Source organism: Chanos chanos, chromosome 2 (assembly GCF_902362185.1).
Source record: "Chanos chanos chromosome 2, fChaCha1.1, whole genome shotgun sequence".
NCBI lineage: Eukaryota > Metazoa > Chordata > Actinopteri > Gonorynchiformes > Chanidae > Chanos > Chanos chanos.
This window is the reverse complement of record NC_044496.1, coordinates 9,346,910-9,374,172: the sequence shown is the minus strand read 5'-3', so window position 1 is coordinate 9,374,172 and position 27,263 is coordinate 9,346,910. Positions and strand designations below refer to the sequence as shown.

At 40.8% G+C, this 27,263-nt stretch overlaps 1 protein-coding gene across 1 annotated transcript; it reads left to right on the top strand.

Annotated features, from left to right (window-relative positions):
• Positions 1–26,424, top strand: iqgap1 (IQ motif containing GTPase activating protein 1). The gene is made up of 37 exons (XM_030765069.1): positions 1–121; positions 2,108–2,210; positions 10,155–10,311; positions 10,440–10,517; positions 10,767–10,843; positions 11,643–11,710; positions 12,143–12,256; positions 12,390–12,568; positions 12,917–13,004; positions 13,148–13,311; positions 13,517–13,601; positions 13,773–13,936; positions 14,085–14,245; positions 14,332–14,456; positions 14,767–14,930; positions 18,056–18,146; positions 18,305–18,472; positions 18,570–18,712; positions 18,947–19,117; positions 19,281–19,364; positions 19,748–19,819; positions 20,147–20,216; positions 20,400–20,764; positions 20,905–21,068; positions 21,218–21,442; positions 21,788–21,928; positions 22,123–22,207; positions 22,882–23,114; positions 23,213–23,345; positions 23,442–23,544; positions 23,653–23,788; positions 23,940–24,027; positions 24,118–24,327; positions 24,752–24,918; positions 25,065–25,187; positions 25,318–25,426; positions 25,640–26,424. The coding sequence occupies exons 1-37, from the start codon at positions 76–78 to the stop codon at positions 25,751–25,753; spliced, it is 4,968 nt and encodes a 1,655-aa protein (XP_030620929.1). The 5' UTR covers positions 1–75; the 3' UTR covers positions 25,754–26,424.
• Positions 26,425–27,263: the final 839 nt, after the last annotated feature.

Below are 27,263 nucleotides of genomic sequence, written 5' to 3'. Positions count from 1 at the left end.
TCCGTAAACTACATATCAACGCAACTGCAACTAAAATACACCAGGAAGTGCGGATTTTTGAACGCTTGAGAAAAAATGTCAACTTCAGACGAAGCAGACGCTCTTCGGCCACGATATGGGTGTAAGTTGCAACTAAAACTTTTCTTCGCCACTTCCTCAGCCTTTGATTTACTTACCGAGAGCAAACTTAGATAAGAAGCAGGCTACATCTCCTCAAAGAACGAAATACATCATTTCTAGTTCATTTGTGTGCGTATTACTGCAGACAAACTTAAAGTTTGTTTAAGTAAGAACTTTTCCTTTGCTGGTGCTTGAATGTTCATTCAGCGTGCTTAGTAAGGACTTCCGCGTTACGTGCCATACCCCTGAATAAAAGTTCAATACATAAAATAAGAACAGTGTAGTTAAATCTAAAGTACAATATACCCTTGCCCAATCTTAGACGTAGAGGAATCAGTCAAACACAGCTCCATCTCAAGATAAATACTGAGCTGTGTTGAAAATTAACTGCTCAGCAGCAATTTACTGGCTATGTGAAAAGAAAAGAAAAAAATAAACACGAGTAAAATTAGTAAGCAAACTTTATGCAGTAACTACATCAGTTATTAGATGCGAAAAGCAATTAAATGTCATTGAGGCTACGCTTTAATTAATAATGGACTAACATAGCCAAGTTTCTGTACTTGTTTGCCTTGTCGTGCAGTTAGCATTTAGAGTGCTTTATCGCTCAATGTAAATGCAATGATCTAATGTAACTTCTTTAGAGCGATAATATGGGAACCTTCATCAGAAAGCCTTTTCTTGAGATCTGACCTCATCATACAAATCTCAGGAGGCAAAATCCTCTCCTCTGCGCGCGACGCTGTTTCCTTTTCACTGCCTATTACCAAAACTTCTATTTTCAGCGTTAGATCTGAGCAGGCGGGCAATTTACAGCCCATTTTGTGCGTAGAGCTCTAAATACACGACAATGAACTCTCCAGTATCTTTCTCTGAATCCTCTCCTATCTACAATCTGGTTTGAATATCGCTTACCCTATGTTCACGGATAGCTTTATGTCTTCTCACGTGTTCCTGGAACATATTCGGGCCTACGCCACACAAAGAGACTTAACTACTTTGTGAGAGAAAAAAACAGATTGTATTAAACATTATCTTACTTAACTGCGGTGACTACAGAAACAGTAGCGTTGTCCTTTAAAGGGTTCTGTCACAGAACAAGACGTTATAAACACAGGAAAATGATAAAAGCTGTGGTGTATGTTGGGTTTGGTTTGTGTTCTTGCATTGATGTGACACTCCCTAACAAACTGAAGGCAGTCACCTAGTTAGACGTCAGCAGACCTCAGGCCAGTCAGCCCTTCATATGGTACAGTGAAGAATGGGCAGTCATCATCAGTGGCTCATAACTGTTTTGAATTTGCAAATATTTGAACTTTGAAATTTGCCATCAACTTATTCTCCCTTAGTGAAGTTCCATCAATGTTTCCCTTTCTCCCAGATATGTTAAAATAATAATAAAAAATATATGGTTTCTGTACATTGTAATTTTAGGGTTTCTTTGAGTAGATGTGACAGACATAGGCCTTTCCACAGAAATGGACCTTTTGTAGATGGGGGATGCCCACAAACACATTGTAGCAAATGGATTGTAGCTTATAGTGCTTGTGACTTTGGTCTTTCGTAAATTGTTTCAGTATGTGGAACTTGGTGCAGAGAGGGATATTATGAACCCTAGGCAAGTTATGCAACTTGCAGCCCAATGTAGATGCTTCGGCAGTCGAACTCCTCTGTGGGAAAAAGTCAAATCAGCAATGACTAATTGACAAAGCAGCCTGTTTCTTTGTGAATCTACCATAATGTTACCTTTGCACTGATATTTATTTTATTATAGTTTTATTTTTCTGTTCTACCAAAGACTGATATGTTCTTTCTGCAACATTCTGTTCTCAAGGAAACACTGGACATGGTTGTTGTTTTCCTGTCTTTTTGTATGAATTCATTTGTTAGGTTTCTCTGTGTTATCTTTTTCACCAAAGTGGTGAAAGATGGATGCATATAAGTGTACCATGGCTGAGGTGTGTGTTTTTATGTGTTTGTTTTCTAGCTGTTCTGGATGGAGTGGAGCGGCTCACTGCCGAGGAGATGGATGAACGGCGACAGCAGAATATGGCATATGAATACCTGTGTCACCTGGAGGAAGCCAAACGGTAATACCACAGTGAAAGTGACAACGAGAGTGTAGCACTGCCCACTTTTCAGATGGAAGCTGCTTCGTAACAGTCTCCCTCTTAGATACCCAGGCTGTACTGCAGTGTGACAGTTCAGTGCTAAACATGGATCAGATCATATTGTCTATTGTAATCTATAAAAAGGGGCAGTTTTTATTTTTTGTGTCGCAAGTAGAAAGGTCCTTTTGTCTCTTCAGTCAGAATAATAATAGATATTTAAATAAGGAAAACTAAGTTATGGAGCGCCTATGTTAAACTGAAGAGCATCAAAGGCAGTGTGCACTAACTAAATTACAAGACAGAGACTGCTCTGTGCTGTACTGTGAGTTTCTATATGTGGAATCAGAGTATATCGAACTAAAATATGGTTCACTCACCATTCACACTATGAGAGCAATATCATCACAGCCTAGCTCTTTTGGCTATAGTACTTAGCGGTACCTTTCAGCCTCAGGCATAGTCCTTAGTCTTGACTCTTAGCTTGAGTTCGTAGTGTCATCTCAGCCTACTGGGCTGCTGGGGTATTTTTCCAGAGTCTCTAAGTAGCTTTGGTGGACCATCTGTGTAACTGCTGAGGTGTGTTTGTGGGGCCAGTGTGATAGTTTCCTCCCCCTTTCACCTCTTTGTGGGTTCTGGGGGTGTACACAAGCGTGCCCACATGCGCACACACACGTACACACGCACAGAGACAGAGTGAGAGAAGGAGTGCAAGAGGAAGTGACTCAGTCCCTGTTGATTTCAGTATCTCACTCTGTAGCTATAGAAACCCTTGGTTGTCATAGAGACAGGTTCCGGTATGTGTAATGGGGAGGAGAAGAGTTTGACATTATAGAGTAGAGTTTATGCTGCAAATAGTCTGAAATTATAATTGGCTGGTTAAACAAGCAGTGTAGCACCCACCCCTACAAAGATGGAACTTAGGATATTTCTGAAAATTGATTTTACATGAATAAAATTGATTCAAAATGTTGCCTGCATAATGTCTTGAAAATGAAGGAAATTGGCAGAGAAATCAAATTAGTAGTCTTTAGATCCAACTGACTTGCATGGTGCAGAGACTTTGCAATGGTTCAAGGAACACCATTAAAATGACCAGGAGGTAGGCTAGTCTAAATTAAGTGTATTCATGTGATTGTGTGTGTGTTCATGTTAACCCGCGTACAAGAACCCAAGGTTTTCCAATTTGATATTAGTTTAATAATAATATTTTACTCACCTATACTTCAGATGTTTAATTAGCTCATTGGTTGGAGACCATAGCAGAATCATAGGCTGCTCTGGTGTATGTCATGCTGTTGTTATTCCCCTGAGGCGCAAGTGAAAGTTTCTCTCAGGTGCAGTTCTCTCAGGGCTGAAACGCCCTCAGGGGAACTGTCAGGTATGCAGGAATGCACTGGGCATGTGGTCATGCAAAATGCTTGAAGATTGGCATGACAAGAATTCTTTGCAGGTACTCTGACGTATGTGTGGCTCTAAATTATACCCTGAACAGCCAAAAAAAGTTTGTGTAACATTTGTGCGCATGTGTTGCATTGTGTTGTGTAGCGGTGTAGCTAAGCTGCAGAATGTGTTGAAATGTAAACTATGTTTTTTCATTTCTCTTAGTGATGCAAATGAAAAAGCTTCAAATGTTATTGTTGGCATCTAATTCTGCATCAATGTGTTTTCTTCAGCCATCTGGTTATCTTTCGTCAAGAAAACATTTGAATAATGTTTCTCCATGTCAGGTTTGAACTACCCTGTGTACTACACATGAAATTCCAAAAATGTCCACAGCACTGTCAAAACTTATCACAGAATAGAGTGGGCGGGAAGCAACGGTAAGCGGGTGTTTTTGGTTTCGATTGAGGTGTTACGGCAGTATTCTGAGACTGGGGTAGCTATGCGGTAACATTTAGTCTGTGTTAAATACTACTCAACTTGGGAATCAGATTTGGCATGTTTCTGTATTGTTTCGCCTCATTTCTCAGAGGGCTGATCATGAATGATATAGCTCCTCCTGCTTCGGTGGTATTGGAAATTGTAGAGGGAGAAGGCCAAAGCACAACTTTCAGCTGTAGTGTCGTAAACTTGGCATTGTGTGAACTGGCCCCTGGGAACTGAGAGTGGAGCTGCACATAGTGTGTCTCTTAGCCTCTGAGGTGATGGAATGGTTTGCCCCCAGCTGTTGCTAAAGGAATGAACTGAACTCTAGGCAGAGAGCGTTCAGTTTTAGAAATCTGAGCGTTCAGTTTTCTGTCTTCTGATTCTCACAGAGTGTTTCTCAGAAATCATGTTCAGAGCCTCCTCTCGCCTGGTGTTCATGACAGGTTTCTATGCAGTAAGGAGAAATGGAGTTTAAGAAATGAGTGAATGAGGGGAGAAGAGTCTCTCCATGAGTCATTATAGTGACATTGACTCTGGCTGTTGTGTCTTACCAGGAATTAACATACATTCACATGCTTGGGCAAGCATGCAGGAGGTATTCTGTATTATGGATACAATGCTTCACTGAAAAGGATACAACTGATTTACAGTAATACCGTGTAGCTTTCAAACATGTCTTAGGATGTGACTCTGAAATAGTCATTCATTATATCATAATATGACATCTAGCAGGACTCTAACCAAACATTTTATTCTATTTCTGGCCAAGTCTACCACCCACTGCATTCTGCAGTCGATAGCCTCTGTAAGTCTAAACTCTGTATTGTCTGTCGATAAAAGACAGATAGTACCGTGTCCTCCAGAGGATAACTGACTCAGTTCTCAGCACTCTTTGACTGGAAGCATAACAAACCAGTCATCCATGAGTCTCTGCTGACTCACTCATCTTTTTCCAAATATCCAACATCTCTAACAGTCTCAGAAACTCTAATATATCAGATTAACATAAAATGTAGTGGGAGTTCTGATTGTGAATGAATACGCCCTTTGTAAGTATCCAACTCAAGTGTCTTCTCGGTTTTTCATTTGCTAATTTGTTTAGGAGCCTCATGGTACAAGTGCTACATACTGAACTTGGAAGAACTTTGCAGAGAGAACCATTATGCAGGCTGTTCTGTTGAGCTGTGCTAAATCATTAAGTAATGACCATTTCATGTTGATAAGGGAGGAATTTAGCTCCTGAGTGGAGATGCAGATTATTAATACTATAAATATCCGATCTAGCTTTTTTGAGCAGTGTATGTTCTCACTGGTTTTGCTTCTCTCATGAGAACGCCATCCATAGTTCCTCTTAAAGCAATACCATTTTCATGTAATTTCCTGTTGCACTGCACCACATTATTAACTATGGCCAAACTCCATGTCACAGAAAGCTTCATGCTGTGGTAGTCGGGGAAACAAGAGTATAACAAATGAAGAAGTCAGAGTCAAGTATGAAGACATTATTGTATGGTTGTGGGCTTATATTTTTAGCTTAAAATGATATTTCATAACAAAACACAAGGGGCCATTACAAAATGAAGGGTTTCTGAGAATCTCAAGAACTGTCTTCTAAGGCAAATTAAAGTTGGTTTGATTTGGGACTCGGGTTTGAACGTACTTGCGGCACGGGTTGCTTGGCAACAAGAGTGATAGCGTAAATGTTTGCATCACAAACACACACACACACACACACACACAGACAAAAAACAAACAAACAAACAAACATACACTGGGTCTGACAGGCTGTCTTTCTGGTCTGATGTTGCTGGGAAATACTCTATTTATAAAGCGTCATTGAATTGCCATATCAGCATTCAGGCCACCTGACGTAAAGGAAAGAAATCTCCCCCCAGAGAAAAATGGTGATGATAGACCTACAGTGCAATTCAATAACACCCAGAAAAGGCTTTCACATAAGAGGCCTTGTTGGAGAGCCTAGCAGACTGCTTGTAGACCCAGGCAGGGATTGTGGTTTTTCATGTGACTAATTTCTACACACAGCCCCTCCCTTATTTAGAAAGGAAAAGGCCTACACACACACACACACACACACACACACTCCTCACACACTCTCTGCCTGTTTCTGGAGCTCTGACAGAGTGTATCGACTTATGTCTGACAGAGAACATGATGCTGAAGATCTGTCAAACATCTATGACAGAGAGAGGGTCTGGAGAGGAGCTTCTGGCCTGGGAAAACCTTGTCAACTGGTGGATGATTGTTCTAAATATGTGTGCATGGGTCAAGGACCGATCCGGGTCTCTGAAATTTGAGACCGTAACTAGAATATTAGTGAAACACATGCAGAGGCAAATGTACTAAAAACACTTGATGTTTAATTTTGAGAGGAAAAAAAAAAAAAAGGAGTACACACCTACCTTCTCGCAAGCTGATATAAGAGAATCATGTGTGATTAAGGGGTGAGGAGTTTGTGAAGAATGTGTGATAACTGTATGCTGTTTGTTGAATGTGTGAATAAATGATATGATGGATTGCTTAGTTGTCAGTTTGTGAAGTATTAGGGATAGACCCCTGATGAATGGATCAGCGGATGAATAAATGTATGGGAATGGTTGAACCATCAGTTCAGCAGCAGGTGAGCTGAGTTCTCTCAGTGGCTGAATGTGTGTGTAGGAGTGAGCAATCAACCAACACAGGATTCCAGTGCTGCAGAGCATGTAATGGAATATTTGGCTGCTTGACACTCTTTCACTCTCCATCTCTCCATTGTTCTCTCCTGTGCCACTTTAAAACTATTGGTGCATCCAGTCTACGTCACATGAAAACGGGAAGATGTTTTTTGTGTGCATAATTTTAGTATAGTTCATTAGCGCATCCCTCACACACATTTCCATGTGGCTGCTCCCAAACAATGGCCTTGTCTCACTTGTTGCTTGTCCAAACTAAACTGTGACATAATGTAAAGAGAGGCAGAGAGAAAGAGAGAGAGAGAGAGAGAGAGAGAGAGAGAGAGAGAGAGAGAGGTGTGCCTTTTTGCCTCGACGTTTCGCTGTATTCAGATAAGGCAGACCACAGATTTGCCTTTCCCTTAGAGGGTGAAGCCTAAGTAAACATAGTTATTTTTACATTTACAAACCTGCTATTGTATGCTGACCAGTTGTACGCCCTTCTGTGGAAGTATCATGTCAGCATAAGCGCTGTCTTTAGAGTTAGCAGAGGGGTTCGATGACCTATCGCGTTCTTTACATTCCCCGCACACTCAGAGCAACTTGGTAGATTGGTAGAATTGCCACATAATGTCTGAATGCCTTTGATGTGCTTTGTGTATGTAAGGAAGTGGTTGTTTGATGTCTGCAGCTGTGAGAGGCGCCATAGATTGAGTGAAAACAATATGCAGTCAGCTCAGTATAAGCCCTAATTTCATCCACGGCTACAAGAAGAAGTAGATTTGCTTTTCAACCATCAGTTCAGTTCTTAATGAGATGTAAAGTGATGTTTTTGGAGTCTTACAGTATAGCTTTAATGCTTGACTAATAAAGGTTCTCTCCCCACTCTGTGCTGTACAACTCAGGGATGAGTCAAACTGAATGGTACTGAATATGTCTAAAGGAGGAACAATGACACACTGTTTCCCTCTCAAGTGACACGGATCTGTGTCTAGATCTTCCTATTGGACTGACATTTGACCTTGTTTGAGTTAGGTTTTCCTGTGTCACACAAAGAAAGGAAATCGGCTGCTTTGGATATTACTGCATACTTGTCTTTTCTGATGTATTTGGGGATTTTCTGATAATGTTTTTGACCCCTTGACCTTTCTACTGGTGGTTGTATTCAGTCCTGTACATTCTCCTTGATCTGTTCAGTATTGAGTCAGTAAATATCAGGCGTGTCTCCACTACATATGCTTGGGTGTGAGTATGTATGTGTGTGTTTGGGTGTGTCCCCATTTAGAAGACCTATTAGTGATTTTTTTCAGTCAGTGAAAGGCAGGTTGTTCACTACTGCTTTCAGGATTGGAGACTGAATACATCGTCTGTTTAGGGCTTGGAATGGGCGGGACACTGATACTCCTGCATTTTGTGTGTGTAAATGAATGTGTGTGTGTGTGCATGGCTTGGCAGGTTTCATTGGAAATCCTGTTTTGTTCCAATGAGGGCCAGGGAAGTTAGATGTGAGTGTGATGGAGAGGTGACTCCCTAGTCCGGACTCCCTCCAGCAAAGCCTGGAGTCAGGGATTGAAAGACTTTTCTGAGGGAAGGGGTGTGTGATGTATTTCTAAAGTGATCCACATGGCTAGAGCCAGTGATCATGAATTTGCTCAGAATGTATCAATTTGGTGTCAGTTCTTTATCAGGTGTGTGTTCTTTCATTGGCAGTTTTTCTGTCGATATTATACTGTGAAGGTTGAATTAATTATTTTTGGAACCTAAGCTTCCTCCTAACCTATTTAAATGTATGTTTTGGTGTCACTGAGGTAACTGTTGTGTAACGTCACCGAGGTGTTCTGGTACATTCTAGTAAATATAGAGTGAGATGGAATGTTCTTAAGTTCCTGAGCTCACTCTACTCACTGAAATGTCACAAAGACATTTGTCACTTGTTGGTGAAGTCATCAACTCACATTTGTGTTTTGTTTCTGTTTGTGTTTTTAGTCAGGAGGGATGAGGAAAATCCAATAATTTAACACACCTTAATAGTAGGACAAAAGACTAAGCTGTGTTTTATAACGTTCTTAAAAATATTATTTAGAAGATTTAGAAAACACCAGAGAGATTGCAGTGAGAAAAAAACATCAAAGTAAAAGTAAAATATTCAGTATTCATTTATTAGTTCTTTGGAGTTCCTCCTCATATCCATGTATATCCTTTTGTTCATTGCGAAATTAGAGAAATTATGGGGTTTTCCGGCTTCCAATTTTTCATCTGAGACATGGTCCCATTGTTCCAGCACGTGGTACCCGAGAGACCTTTACTCTCTGTGGGTTTTGAGAAAGGGTGGCTGCCATTCTGGGTGGCCATGCTCCCATTCAAAATAAGGAAAGCAACAAAAGGTATAATGGTTTTGACTACTTCCTTTTCTTTAAATGTAGCTAACATGATCATTCATGCTCAAAAGACCTCCCACTCCAACAGGCAGATAATGAGCAGCTGCAAGATGTCTTTTGTTGAGTTGTTGGTGGTATAAAATTCACACACTTGTTTAAACAAAGGCAATGAGATGTTTTGAATTTTAAGATTGTTTCGTTTTTCTTTGAGCCCCTCCTATTAGCTGTCATTAATTATGATCGAGGTCACCCTTGCACGAGAGTAAGAAGTAAGAGATGTTAGGACTGACAGTGGTGTTAAATAATGAGAAAAAAGAAGGGGTGAAGTAAGTGTGGTTGGTTCCTGGAAGGGAATGTAACGTCATTTAACAAGATTTAATCTTGTTATCCATGCATTGTCTGTTTATTGTATGGGCTCATTTGTCAATGGCTGTTTTGGACTCTGAACTTGCAAATGAAAAAATGCTCAAATTGCTCATCTGTTTATTAATTGACAACTCTCTTAACTCTGTGTGTGTTATTTACATGTGAGCTGATTCTGGTATGTGGCAAAGTGGGGATTGTGTGGTTTTCAGTGACTCATAAACATTTAGCAGCACATTTTAAATGCTCAGTTTTTCTTTGTTCATTAGCAAATTCTTGTAACTAATCTAAATAAGTTTTAGTGTTTATATAATTTCTACATTTGAGATTTGAATAGAATCTTATGTGTTTTATAAATTTACTGCAGTTAAAATATGAGCATAAAATTGAAACTTGCTTTTCTTTTTGTTGAATTATCAGAATATGCTAATATTGTAAGAGTACTTAGACAATAAGCTGTTGAAATTGTTGGAAGTTTTCTCCTTTCTGTTTTAATTTGTACTGTGTGTGTGTGTGTGTGTGTGTGTGTGTGTGTGTGTGTGTGTGTGCGCGCGCGTGCGTGCGTGCGTGCGTGCTGTTCACAAATGAAGGATTAATAACTGGGGTGTGTCTGTAGACTGAGGCTTTATCTGTATTTGTGTATGCAGATGGATGGAGGCCTGTTTGGATGAGGAGCTGCCACCCACCACTGAGCTGGAGGAAGGTTTGCGGAATGGCGTCTATCTGGCCAAATTGGGCAATTTTTTTGCACCAAATGTTGTCTCCATTAAGAAGATCTATGACCGTGAGCAAACACGCTACAAGGTGAGTGAAGCCAAGTAAAGACGCACCACTGAAAGTTCAACAGGACCTGGGTGGTGTTCTGCTCATGTGAATCATACGTTTTTTTTTGTTTGTTTTTTTCTCACGTCCTCTTGTGCTCATACCCATAGGCCACTGGGCTCCATTTCCGACACACAGACAATATCATCCAATGGCTCAACGCAATGACAGACAAAGGCCTTCCAAAGGTTCGTACACTTACGAAATGCACAGAGAATCGAGCTAACATGTCCACCAGGTCTGTCAGACACTACCTATATCCCTGTTTTAAGTTTGTTTTTTCTGCTGCATGGCTTTCACCACCATACGTTATTGCTGCTGTGGGCGTGATGTGGCTTGTCTTTGGCCCACACCCTTTATACTGAACAATACACACATTTCAGCATGAAGTCATATAACCATTGACTCACAGCTCTGATCATCTTCTTCCCCCTCAGATTTTCTACCCAGAAACAACAGACATCTATGACAGAAAGAACATGCCGCGTTGTATTTACTGCATACATGCACTCAGGTATTGAGGACTTGATATACATATAGTTTTTTTAGCTATTCATATAATCTTTTTTCCATATTTTTTCCTAGTCAACATTTCCAGAGGTGAACTACATTATTTATATATATGTATATACACACACACACACACACACACACACACACACACACACACACACACATATGTATACATAATTAGATAATTAGATTAGATTGAGCAGTGTGAAATATATAAAGGTATTTGCATTATGTCAAATACAAAGGTCAGTTTTTGTGTCTGTTTTCTGTATACCCTTGCCATAAACATTATTTAAGGGAAAAGAAAAGTCTAATACCTATGACAGATGTGTGTGGAAATATGTCCTTCTGTCCTACTTTCAGTAGAGGTTTCAGTACCAAGGTGAAAAAAAAAAGCCTCCAACAACCAAGGACTGTTTTTTTTAAACTCTGCATTCCAGTTAAGTAGAGAGTGGACACAGATCCCAGAGGCTATAAATCTGGCCTGCAAGGGCAGGAAATCTCAGAGCGAGGCAGGGGCTAGCTGTTGGCAGGGTGTGGTAATAAGGGGGATGGGAATTGGTATAGAGCAGCAGAGCTAAATAGCCATTTATGTTTGTAATCCTTCAGCTCATTGTGCTACCCAGACACAAAAAAACCGAACATGTAAAAGCATGTTTGTTACAATACTTATGTGTTGAGCACACGGGCACCGGGCACCGTGACATAATGTGATTTTGAAAGTGAACCTGTGTGCAAAATCAGGTCAGCTCTGAAAAGCTCTTACCCGTAGCTCACATGTAACTGACTCTTTTCTGCAGCCTGTACCTGTTTAAGCTGGGCCTTGCTCCTCAGATTGCTGACCTTTATGGCAAAGTGGCCTTCACTGGTGAGTCGACAAGGCAAATCCTTCAGTAAATTTAGCTTTTAGCCATAAGCCCCATGACGTTTCGATGATTAAAGCATCAGCAGGAAGAGAATTTAAGAACGTACGGTGCCTTGGCACTAACCTCAGTGTGAAAGTCATTAGTATGTTTGTGAACATTTCCTGCTGTTTTGCTTTGGCTGCTGAGTTCAGGGCAGGAGAACAATACTTCCCAGAGAATAACGTTCAGCTCACAGCCTTAAATGCAGGAAAAACATGCAGTCAATCTTATATCCCCACCCACAGATTTAGTACAACAGCAGCTAATGGAAAAAAAAAAATGTGACTTTGCAGCTTTTCACACATCCAATCCACAAATAAACAAGTAATCAAAACCTAATAATCCTTCTTCTCTGAGATTATATATGGATTATTTTTCTGATCTGTGTCCCTCAGAGGAAGAGATTAACAACATGAAGAGTGAGCTGGAGAAATACAACATTCAGATGCCGGCCTTTAGCAAGATCGGTGGGATCTTGGCGAACGAGCTGTCGGTGGATGAGGCAGCATGTAAGCACTAGGCAGATTTCAGTCTGCACATTTTAAGAAAAGAAAAAAGCAATCCAGAATTATTCATACAGTGCTCATGTATTTGAGAAAATTAAACCCCACCCACTTATTCTGTACTGATACATGGCTGCAGTGCACGCTGCTGTGATCGCCATCAATGATGCCATCGATCACGGGGACCCTGCGGGCACACTGGCTGCCATGAAGAACCCCAACGCCATGCTGGTAAACCTGGATGATGGCGCAGCGCAGGACTACCAGGACACGCTGTCCCAGGCTAAAGCAGAGAAAGTGGCCAACTCCAGAAAACGGGTCTGAGCTGCACCCTTTACCCGCAGACACATAAACACGCTTACATACCAAAGTTCAGTATATACAGTTTAGATATATGTGCACTTATCTCAAGACACACATCTGCAGATTCGTATGAATCCTCCCCGTTCTATAGCGGCCTTAATGCGTTAGTATCTCAGATAGCACTTTGTGCCGCTGTTTAGCTTCTCTCTGGGGAAAGAGGCTGACACATTTTGGTTTTTATGCTGATGTGTGTGTTTAGATTGGTTAAAAAGGTTGGGGTTTGTACATGTTTATGTGAATTGATGTGTAAGTAATATGGTCTATGAGATCAGAGACAATACTGATGTGCGTGTGTGTGTTTAGATTGTGGAGAATGCTGATGCTGAAAGGGATGTGTATGAAGAGCTACTCACACAGGCTGAAATCCAAGGAAACATCAACAAATTGAATGGTGAGTTTCATGCATGTTTTTGGTATGTGCAAGGGGTGTAAGTATAGTGCAGTGTGCCTGCTCTTAGTTAGTTGTGTGTTAATGTGAAGGATACTGTCTGTTGTGAGTCACTGCTTCATATGTGTTTTGTGTGTGTGTTTTAGTGTCAAAAGCACTGAATGCCACGGAGCAGGCCTTGCTGAGTGGGGATAAAGACCGTCTGTATGATGCTCTACGTTCTTCTGCGCTTGGTCTTCAGTCTCTGCAGTCACAGAATAAAGACTGGTACCTCACGCAGCTCATGGCAGAACGAGAGAACAAGGAGCAGGTCAGAGCACTGACCTTAATCACAGAAAAAAAAAAAAAAATACTGCAGCCTAGTGACATTACACTGACACCTCTTTAACTCTGCTTTATATTCACCATCTGTCATGAAGGTCGCTTTGGAATAAAGTGTCTGCTGAATGAATAAATGTAAATGTAACTACCTTTGAGTGTTAAGCTCAGATGTGCCTTTCTCTGTTCTTACCCAGAATTCACCAGGAGAGTCAATGACTAAAGAGGAGTTGCAGAATGGAATTGATACAGCAAATGAGATGGCACTGAATTACCAGAAATGTACGACCTTTATTGTTTTAAGATTGCCTGACATTTTCCCACATTTTGAGCTGAGGTGTATGCTTATGTAAGGCTGATGGAGGCTTGTGTGTATTATGGGGTGTTGACAGAAGTTCTTCTGTGTCTGTGTGTGTGTGTGTGTGTGTGTCTGTATGTATTTGTTTGACTCAGTACTACGCGCGGTGGAGCGGATAAATGCAGCTATCAGAGCGGGCGTGGCTGAGGACACGGTGAATGAGCTGATGAATCCAGATGCTCAGCTGCCCCAAGTTTATCCCAGTGCCGCTGACCTTTACCAAAGAGAACTGGCCAGTCTTCAACAACAGAGCCCAGAGGTCAGCACAAACACTGACTCACACACGCCCAGACACACAGATGTTTACTCACTTACACACACGCTCTGTCTCTCTCTCTATCACTCCCACATGCACACACACATTCAGCGATTCCTCGACTGTTATGGTTGTTTTGTTGTTTCTACAGGGGTCACTGTCCCATCCAGAGCTGCTGGTTGCTGTGGAAATGCTCTCATCTGTGGTTCTGATTAATGGAGCTCTTGATGTAGGAGACAGAGCTGCAGTCTGGAGACAACTTGGCAGCTCTGTTACTGGCCTTAGCAATGTAGAGTCTGAATACGCACAGAGGTTGGTGTTTGTGAGAGCAAGAATGAATGCACGAATGAATGAATGAATCGGTGAAGGTACTTTGCTAACTCAATACGTGCCTATAGGTACATAGATGACCTCATGCGTCTGAAAGCAGCAGCACGAGAGGAAGGCAATGACTACCTGACCTGGAATGACATCCAGGCTTCTGTGGACCAAGTGAACAACAATGTCCAGGAGGAACATGAGAGTGAGTCAGCTTGCAGAGAGTTGACATTAATTCACCCCACAGGATATTAACCATAACAAGAAATAATCCATTGTCACAATTTAACGCTTTTGCTGCAGTCAAGCTACAGCAGTAACTCTAAAACCAGTAGGCTGTTGGATCACTTAAATAGGGTTTTTTTTTTCCCCTGCTATTGTCACTGTAGGCGTTTTTTTTTAATTATTATTGTGCAGTGTGAATGGGCATTTAATCTGACGGAATTTGCCCCAGTTCTGTTTGTAGATTGTTATGTGTGTTCAGTGACAGTTAACGTTGTGTTTTCGCTCCTCAGGGATCGCAGCCATCGGTCGGATTAATGAGGCTCTGGACGAGGGGGACGTGACAAAGACTCTAGCAGCTCTGCAGCACCCGGCGGCCAAACTGACGGATGTGGATCCCTCTGTAGCCCAGCATTACTACGACAAACTGCTGGAGGCGCGGCGAGAGAAAGCACATGTACGTTCACATCAAAAAACCTCCTCCAGGTCTAGTCCCTTAAGCACAACAGGACTCCCAGGCCACATTCTGTGTGTCAGTGTATGTGTGAACCGTCTGTGGGTGTGTCTCTGTGTGTCAGCTGAGTACCTCACGCTGACCACGGCAAGATGAGATCATTGTCTATTCATTGCTGTGTTCCTCTACTTCTGATTGCCACTCCCCCCCCCCCCCCCCTTCTTTCGTCTCGTTTCATTTGACGGTCCCTCGCTCGACTTAGCTCTTCATCTGTCTCTATCAGTACGAAAGTAAAGGCTTTCAGAGAGACCTGCTTGCTTATTTGAAGTTTCACCATTGCATAACACGGAATATTTTATGAGACCTAAGGAGAGGCAATTTATGTCAGTCAGTAAACAGTCCAGGCCCTAATCTGACACTGGCTAATTTTCAAATTATCATGCCTGTGAATATGCAGCTGGTATCCTAGCAGTAGGTTGTTGTGTGTGTTTATAACCCTGTGGTATAGTGGCAGGGTAAAGGAGGTTAGAATAAAGCCAGGGCAAGATCAGACCAGAGTAGAGAGTTCAGTGTTGTAGAGTGGGAAATTGTCAGCCATGGGCAGAGTTTCAGAACAGCACGTTAATCTTTCCACTCTTGCTTGCTTTTTTTTTTTTCTTTTTTTTTTTTTTCTTTTTTTTTTTTTAAACTGGTTTGACGTATCCAGACCATGAGTTTTGGAGCTGGAGGACTCAACAAGAAGTTTCCATTTTTCAAGTATGGGTTTTCGTTTGTTTGGAGTTTTTTTTTTTTCCCTATTGTATCACTCTTCAGACTGAGGTAACAGGGAAATTTAAATCTCATTGGGTACCAGTCCCTTTCTGTATCACGCCTCACTCATACGAAAGCCTAAGAAAACAATCCATTTCCCACAGATGTTTTTTTCAGGAGCAGGAAATAACACGCCACATGACGACTCTGATACCTTAAAAGGACAAAACTCTGATTCCAAAGCCCACGGCTGGTCGTAATAAGTTTTTCATAAGTGTTTAGGCCTCTGCTGGTGTGGCCAGAGCTTTCTCATTACTGCAACGGCTGAGAGTAACCAGGAAGTGGTTGAATTAGGAGGTTCCTATAGAACATGTGCTAAAGGTCAGAGCGTTCGAGAATTACAATATCAAATGGCTGGGATGGAATATTCAGGTATATTAGTGCTGTAGAAAATGACAGCATTAAGAGTAGTGTAATGGGTTGTAGCATTAGGGCATTTGCCAAATTATGGTATCCCATGGCTTTTAGAGCATCAGAGCATTAGCGGCTTAGAAATACAGTACTCACTGGCTACTAGACTGTCGGGCTGATGATGTTTTATTGAATTACAATATTAGGTGGCTATTATAGCATTAGACTTCTGCAGTATTAGTTGACGGTTAGAGGGTTTTCGTACTGGGTTCTACATTTGATTATTAAATAGCCACTAGTATGCTGGAGTGCTAGAAGACCAATGGAGTCTTAGACCATCAGAGCATTAGAGCATTAGCATGTAGTATTAGTATTGCTACTACAGTGTTGTTTGGCCACGAGAGTTTTCTAGAGGTGTATTAAACCCTTAGTGATAGTGTTTCGGGTATTAGCTGCCTATGACTGTAGTAAGAGCACTCCTTTCTTAACTGCTCTGGAATACCTTCACCTGAAATATCTCTCTCTCTCTCTCTCTCTCTCTCTCTCTCTCTCTCTCTCTCTCTCTCATATATATATATATATATATATATATATGGATAGATGGATGGATAGATGGATGGATAGATGGATGGTAGATAGATAGCTGAAATATATATATATATATATATATATATATATATATATATATATATATATATATATATATATATTGAAATTTAAATGAAAAGAATGTTTTAAGGTATTTTATTCCACTACATGGTGGAAAGAGTTTGGACAGAGGAACTCAGTAATCAGAATACAGGTAAATTTAGGCAATAATTGTAGCATAAACATACAGCACACCCATTCTTTCACTTCCTCTATTGTGATTGGCAGTAGCTGTGTAAAATTGCTGATAAGCTGAAACACAGCTTGACGTCCCCCACCCAGTGCAAAATGCATTTCAGAAGCTCTTCCAAAAACAGATGTGACATTGTCACCGTGGATGTTTTGGATCAGAATAAACTCTCTATAGAGAAGGTGACAACGATTCCAGTTATATTACACAACGTGGCACACCAACCTCTGTATCAGTGTATGCAGCCAAGAGCTGCAGCTCCGTCAGACAGGGCGAGGTACAGAAAGGGGCCTGTTCTCTCAGCCAATCACCAAACAGCAGCGCTCACTCCGGAAACTGCACAGCATGTGGGCTATGTCTCTGAGTGACAGAGCAATACTGCCAACTGCTGGTAGTTATGCAGCACTGCTTCTACATACAATCTGATACAGCCAGAGAGATATGATGCTTTAATAATCATTCACACAGTTTCTTATCATTAAAACTTGTGGGGGAAATAATCTCACCTCTCACCATTACTACATGCTTTTATCAGTCCACCTGTGTCTCAGTGTGAGTCTTTTGTCATGTCCTGTTGTAACAATGGGCAGTTACCACAATTCCTCCCTTTATGACTGGATCAGAGTGTGAAAATGTGTGTATTATGTATAAGAGATACAAAGATATTTGATGCCAGACTAGATCTCTTGGAGAAGGAAAATGGGAAGAGGTGAAATATTACAGCCGCAGTATGAAAGGACAGGCTGCCCTCTAGTGTGCAAAATTTACTGCGATGCCAAAGCTTCAAATTTGGATTTTTTTTTTCTTTTTTGGCATCAGCTTGTTCACTTAACCTGAAAGTCTAGACTACAGAGCACTGTTTTATTTCTGACATGTAAGGCTGTTAGGCGGTCTATCAGTTATCTGGAGTAAACACTGCTGTCTGCTGTCTAGACTGCATTGTGTAACTTTACTGTCGTAAACGTAACAGTCAAAACTTAATGTAAAACTGTCTACCACTCAGGCATTTTATGTGACACTGAAAGCATGCCGTGTTAGACACATTATTAATTTCTCTGCTATTAAAAGAGAAAGTTTATAACTCTGAATATGTGCGTGTGTATGTGTGTGTGTGTGTTTGTTTGTGTAGGAGACACAAGATCCATCAGCTGTGCTTTGGTTGGATGAAATCCAGGATACCATCTTTGCATCCAACAAAGACACTGAGGAGGCTATACAGTGTAAGAATATCAGTTTAAACCAATGATTTTAACCGATATTTAAAACACATTACAAATAAATCATATTTGCTTGAGAAAAGCTTTATGGCTGATGATTTCTGAAATGAATGACTGAATCGTCACTACAGTTTTGCAGTTGTATTCTTTCTCTCTGGCAGTCTCTCAGTCCATCCAGGCCATAAATGAAGCAGTGGACAGTGGGGATGCAACTCAGACTCTGGCTGCCCTGAGAACACCTGGCACCGGACTGTATGGTGTGACTCCAGAGTGTGCCCAAACATACCACAACGACCTGGAAAAAATCAAAAATGAGAAAAAGGCAGAGGGTAAGAGAGAACTTTTGAGTTGCGAATGAGAGATCAGATATATACATATATAGTGTGGTTTGAACATGAGTTTTAACTGTGTGTATGTCCTTCACAGGTGATAATGGCAGTGAATGGGTGAAACACTGGGTGAAAGGAGGACATAATTACTATTACAACCTGAAAACACGAGAAGGGACTTGGAACGAGCCTGCAGACTTTGTTCAGAACAATACGCAACTCAACAAGGATGAGATTCAGGTGAAGATTCAACAATGAAAGTCACTACAACCCCCACATCTGATGTGAAACCAGCATTTAGTTAAACAACAGTTCTGTTACATTAGATTCTATAAGGCGTCGTCCAACACATTTGTGAACAGTGGTCTGATTGGGGAAATACTAAAACCCTTCTCTCTCTCTCTCTCTCTCTCTCTCTCTCTCTCTCTCTCTCTCTCTCTCTCTCTCTCTCTCTCTCTCCCTCCCTCCTTGTAGTCTGTGGTGTCTGGTGTTACTTCGGCTTATAATCGTGAGCAGCTGTGGTTGGCCAATGAGAGTCTGATCACCAAGCTGCAGGCCCGTTGTCGCGGTTACTTAGTGAGAAAGAACATGAAAGAGCGACTCGGCTTCTTGAAGTCCCAGGAGGGCTCAGTCACCTGCATACAGGTCATTTTCCCAGCTTCCCTGCCACATTCTTCCCTGCTAGCGTATGCGCTCCCACTGTACGTGGGGGCTCCGCTGTCTGATTTGTCATAGTGGTGTGCTTTTAAAGCAATAAGCAGTGGATTATCTCGGTTAGTGAGACTTGATCTGTGTGTGTGTCTCACAGGCTCACTGGAGAGGTTACAAACAGAGGAAGAACTTCAAAGACAGGAAGCAGTACCTGAAGGACCACACTGATGATGTTGTCAAAGTAAGAATAAAACATGGAGAGGCTTTGGAGTCTGATGGATTTAGATTGTACATCATGTTTTAAGAACTGGTTTGCCTAAACGTAATTTGGAAATGTAAGTGTGTAGGATGAATTAGCTATGTGGTACAACGCAAAAAAAAAAAAAGAGAAAAAATCGCCTGTTTACACTTTATATGTAAAGCGCTGTATTTGATTATGGGCCATTCAGTACTACAATTGAAAGCATTGAAAATATTGAATAAGTAGGGTCCTCACTGAATGCTGATGTATCATCAGCGAGACACTACTCACCTCTAGCCATTCAACCCTGCTGCTGTATGATGTCTTTGTTGGATTTTAGAGATTGCTATGAATGTGCAATCATGTGTTCTTAACGTCTTCAGATCCAAGCCATGGTCAGAATGCACCAAGCTCGCAAGAAATACAGAGATCGCCTGCAGTACTTCAAAGACCATGTGAGTGTATCAGATAACCTCACTGTAAAATGGAATATTGTTTTTCTGTCAAAATTATTCTTTTGCAACTTTTTTTTTTTTTTTTTTTACAAAACAAGGAGAATTTATGTATGTACATTTATGGGACAATATGGAGCTTAGTCCATACATTATGAAACTGTTGGTCAATATTTTGTTGTTTATGCATCAGTGTTCATGTTTACCATGTGAAACGTGGGTATATACATATATATCATCATTATCTCAGTTAAATAATTAAATAAACTTTGTTGGGATTGTTTTCAAATCATGTATTCATGCCATTTGTTTGGTTGAATTCTGTTTTAGATCGATGATGTGGTCAAGATCCAAGCGTTCATCCGTGCCAATAAAGCCAGAGATGACTACAAGACGCTCAGTAAGTACAGATGATTTCATTTTTAGGTCACATCAAATCCGAGCCTATAACGGTAATGCTCATGGAAGCCCATCTCATGGCTCAGTATTCTAATTTCATCATTTTAAATATGACCAACATCTGAGATTCAGCTTGTTTTTTTCTCCCTGGTCTCTCTCTCTCTCTCTCTTTCTTTTATTTCAGTAAACGCAGACGACCCTCCAATGGCGGTGGTTCGTAAGTTTGTCCACCTTTTGGACCACAGTGACCAGGATTTCCAAGAGGAGCTGGAACTAATGCGTCTGAGGGAGGAAGTGATCACTAACATACGCTCCAATCAACAGCTAGAGAATGACCTCAACCTGATGGACATTAAGATCGGTCTGCTGGTCAAAAATAAGATCACCCTGCAGGAGGTGGTCTCTCACAGCAAGAAACTCACCAAGAAGAACAAAGGCCAGTTATCTGATATGATGATGATGACTAAGCAGAAAGGAGGGCTGAAAGCTCTGAGCAAGGAGAAACGGGAAAAACTGGAAGCATATCAGTACTTGTTCTATCTGCTTCAGGTAAGGTTCTATGGTTTTGGTACTGTCATTTTTACATTTACCTTTCCTCAGTCACATATACCATCACATCTTTGTCAGCTGTATTTTACTGCAGTTTAACAGCTTTAACACCTCATCTGCCCCTCATTCCGTTCCCCCAGACGAACCCCACATATCTGGCCAAGCTCATCTTCCAGATGCCCCAGAATAAATCAACCAAGTTCATGGACTCTGTGATTTTCACCCTGTATAATTACGCCTCCAACCAGCGTGAAGAATACCTGCTCCTCAAACTCTTTAAAACTGCTCTGCAAGAGGAAATCAAGTGAGAGTCTAGCTATTTATTAAAATCATGAAATTCATTTTGTAAATTGCTGTGTAAATTGGTGTATTGATCAATGATTTCTCAGATTATGAATGTATTTCGCTGTAATTTGTGTGTGTGTGTATGTGTGTGTGTGTGTGTGTGTACAGATCCAAAGTGGACCAAATCCAGGAGATTGTGACAGGAAACCCAACTGTGATTAAGATGGTAGTGAGCTTTAACAGGGGAGCTCGGGGTCAAAATGCTCTGAGACAGATTCTCGCTCCTGTTGTCAGGGAAATCATGGATGACAAAACACTCAACATCAAAACGGACCCAGTGGATATTTATAAGAGCTGGGTCAACCAGATGGAGTCACAAACAGGTGAAGCCAGGTAAGAAAGGCTGAACTCTGGTTTAAATGTGTATATTCACAAGTCAATATATTTCTTGTTCGTATGTACCTGTTTGCATCTGCGGTTTTCGGCTATACCTTACCTTGATGGTTAAATATATCAGATGTTGCGGCACCTGAGGAAATTCAATCTGAAATTCATTTTGCAAATGCATACAATGAAAATACAGAGTGAACAGCACACAACATGAATAAGATACAGTGCAGTTGCAGTGATGGTGTTGTTAATAGACAGTCTAATGTGTAAAAGTAAACCAAAGCAGTTATGAGCCTTTCATTTGCCTTTAGTGAATATTAATGAATTATGGATCATTCTCGTTTGCAGCAAGCTGCCGTATGATGTGACCCCAGAACAGGCCATGAGCCATGAGGAGGTTCGCACACGCCTCGAAGCGTCCATTAAAAATATGAGGACGGTTACTGACAAGTTCCTGTCTGCTATCGTCGTTTCCGTTGATAAAATCCCGTGAGTGCATCTTATCAGTCAGATCTCAGCAACAGCCTGAATGTGCTTTTATCTGTCAAAGTGGCTTTCAGAACGTTTCACATCTCATATCTATCTATCTATCTATCTATTAACCCAATGTTTTGTTGCATGTATGGATGCTGTTTGTGTTGGTGTCTGTTTGTTTACGTGTGTTTGCCTGTGTTCTACTATAGATACGGGATGCGTTTCATTGCCAAGGTGCTGAAGGACACACTTCACGAAAAGTTCCCCGATGCCACAGAGGATGAGCTTCTGAAGGTTTGTTTCGCTTCATTTCGGGGTGTTATTTTTCCCTTCTCTTTGCTTTTTCACCTTACTCTTCTTCTGCTCCTGTTTTTTTTTTTTGTTTCTTTTCTGTGTTTCATTGGATACGTGCATTGTTAGACAAATGACACCTCACTGCGCTGAGACAGAGCCAGCTTTGTGCCATCTCACTGAGGCATGGATAGAGCTCAAGATTGCAAGAGTGTAATCACACTTGAATGCTCAGTGCTATTGCGTCTGCGCTCCTGTGATAGTCTCGCATTTTCTCACCTCTGTGCATAATGTGGTTTTATCTCTTCTCTTTCTCTCTCTTGCTCTCTCTCTCTCTTTATATATATATATATATTTTCTTTCTGGGTTTTCTCTTTCTGGGCTGCAGCTGTTCTCTATGCCCTTCCCTCTGCTGCAGCTTTTTAAGGATGTGTGCCTCTCACTGCCCACTCAGAGAAGGTGAGCCTCTCCTCTCCTCCTCTCCACTCTTTTCCCTGCCTTTTTGTTCTGCAGACACAATACTCCACTCTGCTCACTTTCTTGGCTGATAGCAAAACTATGCAACATGTGTTTGGTTTCATGGCGGCTTACACGTGCTCTTTTGTGGGGGGGGGGCAGACAGACTGTTTTGAAATAAAGCAAATGGGGTCTGGGCTCTGATCCTGAGTGTGTTTCAGATTGTGGGGAACCTTCTGTACTATCGCTACATGAACCCTGCCATTGTGGCTCCTGACGCTTTTGATATTATTGAGCTTTCGGCTGGAGGCCAACTGACCACAGACCAACGAAGAAATTTGGGCTCCATTGCTAAAATGCTGCAGCATGCAGCCTCCAACAAGATGTTCTTGGGAGACAATGCTCATCTAAATCCCATCAATGAATATCTCAGCAACTCCTACCAGAAATTCAGGTAAAGCCCATAACCTTTTTTACTTTCATTGATTCTATCTTTTTATTGTCTTTCACCTCCTTTACTTTTCTTATCCCTCATTCTCTTTCTTTGCCCAGGCGATTCTTTTTGGCTGCTTGCGATGTCCCATCCTTGGAGGATAAGTTTAATGTGGATCAGTACTCTGACTTGGTCACGCTCACCAAACCAGTCATCTACATCTCCATTGGAGAAATTATTAACACTCACACTGTAAGAAAATCAAAACGAATGGTTAAATTCACACAAGGACTATGTCATGCTTTAACAATGAAATGACTATTGCTTCTTCTCTCTTATCTCTTACAGCTTCTGCTGGATCACCAGGATGCCATTGCTCCTGAGCACAATGACCCCATTCATGAGCTTCTGGAGGACCTGGGAGACGTGCCCACAATTGAGTCTCTGATCGGTCAGTCACAGTGAAGTTCTTATATATAGGGTCCTTCATCCTTCAGCCTTGCTGTTCTGTACAGTTAATGATCTAATTCTGATCGATCATCAAATTTTGTTCACCCAGGTGAGAATCCACTTCCTCCTGATGATCCCAGTAAGGAAATGATGGGGAAGACTGAAGTGTCTCTCACCCTCACCAACAAGTTTGACGTTCCTGGGGAACAGAACGCTGAGATGGATGCCAGGACCTTATTGCTGAAGTAAAGATTTCTGCCTGAATCTCTTTTGTTGAAAAGACACTAGTTTACTATGTTTCTGTCACTGCTTAAGTTAAACATTCAAGGTGATAGAATAATTTGCGTTTATGAAATGGAAATTGACCAAAACCTAATTTCTGCTCTTTGTTTCCAGCACCAAACGGCTGATTGTGGATGTGATCAGATTCCAACCAGGAGATACACTGACGGAAATCCTGGAGACTCCAGCCAGCCAAGAGCAGGTGAGTGACTGAGCAAGATGCTATAACAACACCTGAGCTGTTACAGGAGCTTTTATTAATGCCTTTCTCCTCTGTCTGCTCCTGGTACAGGAGGTGGAATATCAGAGGGCTATGCAGCGACGGGCGATGCGTGATGCCAAGACTCCGGAGAAGATGAAGCAGGCTAAACCGGTGGTGGATGATAGCCTAACCCTTCAAGGCAAAAAGGACAAGATCAAAAGCAATCTTCAGAGACTGGGTGAACTGGGCAAAGTTCACCCTGAGAACAGATATCAGGACCTCATCAATGACATTGCCAAGGTACATGCATTGTAGTATTTGTTTACCGTTCACTCTGGAAACTGGAATATTGTTTCAAATGGTAATACAATAAAAAGACTGCAGTTTATAAACCAGCGCTGGATGAACCGAGAGGAATTTGTATTTGTGGAGAAAATTCAAGAATTCAAACTATTTTTTATTTGTAATGATTCTATTTCTTTTTTTAGCCTCCCAAACAGGTTAGTTAGACAAGATGAAGAGAGAAAAGCGTATAGCCTCTGTAGAACTCGTTTGGTCTAAACCTGTCAAAATCAGTATCTGCTGGTTCTTAAATGGTTTAAAAAGAGCTTTATTTTAGTTGCAATTTCATCTCTAGCTCATGGCCCCAGACATACTTCTACCTCATCTGGGCTAAATAATTTAGCAACTTACTGATTATATGCAATGAATGCTTCCTTTGTAGGACATCAGGAACCAGAGGCGATATCGGCAGAGAAGGAAGGCAGAGTTGGTGAAACTCCAGCAGACCAATACTGCCCTCAACTCAAAGACCAGTTTCTACAATGTGCAAATTGACTACTACAACCAGTATATTAAAACCTGTATGGACAATCTTACAAGCAAGGGGAAGTGAGTACACACTCACACAGTAGTGCAGCAGTGAAAATTAATTTTAAAGCCTTGACTTGTACATACTTTGTTTATACATAATAATCGTTTTTTTTCAGCCCTAGTGATGTTTCTCAGATAACAGACTGGTTTCTTGTCATATTCAGGGTGTCGAAGAAACCTGGAGACACCAAAGCCAAAAAGAGTAAGCAGGTGTCCCAGAAATACACAGCAGCTAGACTCCATGAGAAGGGTGTGCTAATCGAGATAGAGGATCTGCAGACCAATCAGTAAGTCCATACACAAACGTACAAATACAGCACTGTTGGTTTTAGTTTATTTCAAACACGTTTCCTGAAACATGTTGCGTCACGTAGCAGCTTTGAGTTCTGTCTGAGGTCCCTTCTCCTCTTCTCATAGGTTCAAGAATGTAATTTTTGAGATTTCTCCGTCTGAAGCTGTTGGGGTGTTTGATGTGAAGGCCAAGTTCATGGGAGTCCATTTGGAAACGTTAATGCTAGAGTACCAGGTACTTTTTTTTTTCTTTTCTCTAATATACCCAGTATCAGTCTTTTACAACACCCAGACTCATATATATTTCTCCTTTTTTTAAACTTTTTTTTTAAGAACATTTTATTGATGGATAAGAGAATTTTACATGAGTTGTAAAGTGTAAGTGAGAGAAAATTTCGCTGTGAAAATTTTACTTTGATGGTTTTCACATTTTCCCTGTAAATTGTAGGATCTCCTTCAGCTGCAGTATGAAGGGGTGGCTGTGATGAAGCTTTTTGACAGAGCCACCGTAAACGTCAATCTGCTGATTTTTCTGCTCAACAAGAAGTTTTATGGGAAATAGACAAAAGAGGTCAAGAGACTGATGCAAAAAAATATGGACAACGGAGTCTGTCCTTACAGTCCACTTACATTTTTTTTTTCTGCACTACTCTGAATAAGCCTACACACCTTTTGTGCCTTACTGTCAGAGGAAATTTGGCCTGAGTGTACAGCACAGTGTTACAGTGTGTACCCCAAAATGTCTGGAAACCAAATTATTCCTTTACAGGATTTGTATTGAGATTATCACAGATAACTGTATTAGTTTGCTTTGGAATTTTTGCAAACGACGCTTGCATTTGCTTGAATACTGTGTATGTTGTATGTAAAGAGAATTTTTTTGCCTGCCTTAGAGTTTATGTACCTGGGAGGACCAAAACTGTATCTTAGTTTTCTAGTCTTGTCGGAAATTTGCAGCTGATGACGCCACCTTTCCCCTAAATCAGATAAAAAAAAAAAATACTAGTTAGAGAAAATTTACTCCATGTCAAATTCTTAACTGGCCCAGATACTTGATCTCTACTAGTGTTTCTTATTACCCAACCTTAGCATATAAGTAGTTCACAATGTATAAATGTTAGAATAATAGAAGTTATATCTCTCCTAGAACACCTAGATGTTGGATGAATTTTAGTTTAATTTTTTATTTATGCCTTGGCTTTTGTCCTCCCCTCTCCCAAATTTCTTCCATTTCAATAAATTCTTGGATGAAGAGAATAATCACATGGTATTATCAGGTTATGCAGACAAATGGCATGGACCATGGTGCTAGCATTCAAATGAACAGTGCAAACAGTGCAGCTTTGAAAAGCAACACTTGTTTAGCAGCAAGACGGCACTATTTCTCAAATCAGGCACCTATCTAAATCTGATGCTGGTCAGGCTTGTATTCTTCATTTATTGATGGAAAATGTTATCCATTTTTAAACATAATACTTTTTGGAAAAAAAAAGAGATTCCTGCAACCTGGCTGGAAGTAGGATTCTCCATTTATAAAACATTCATCAATCTCTACTGTAATATCTGATTGCTGTTACATCTGTTTTACAGTTCAGTTACTTACATATGCAACTTTTTATGCTGTTTCCTCTCTAAACAGAGAGGGATTCAGTGTTACATAATTTTGATTTCTTGTGGCCCATTTAGGTACCACTCTAAAATATTTATGAGATTGAGACCATAGGCAAATTCTGTTTTATGAAAAAATACTAAAGTCTGTGTTTTGATTACTCTGTTCAGTTAAGGACATCATCATATCTCCATTTAAACAGTATAAAGAAGTTACTTGTATATCAGTGTAGTGTCATGTTGTGAAATATCTGCTGTTGAGGTCATGTAGTTATTCCCCCCAATCCAGTTTTTTGACATTGACAAAATTCATGAATGCATTTTACAAGTTTTAAAATAAAGCTTTAGTGATAAAATTGTGTTCCCGTTTGATTTGACCTTGTGTCGTGCAGAAATGATCTTCACTTTGCATTTAATTGGATCTAATTACGATAATGTCTTTCTCATTATCTCTATCAGTGAAG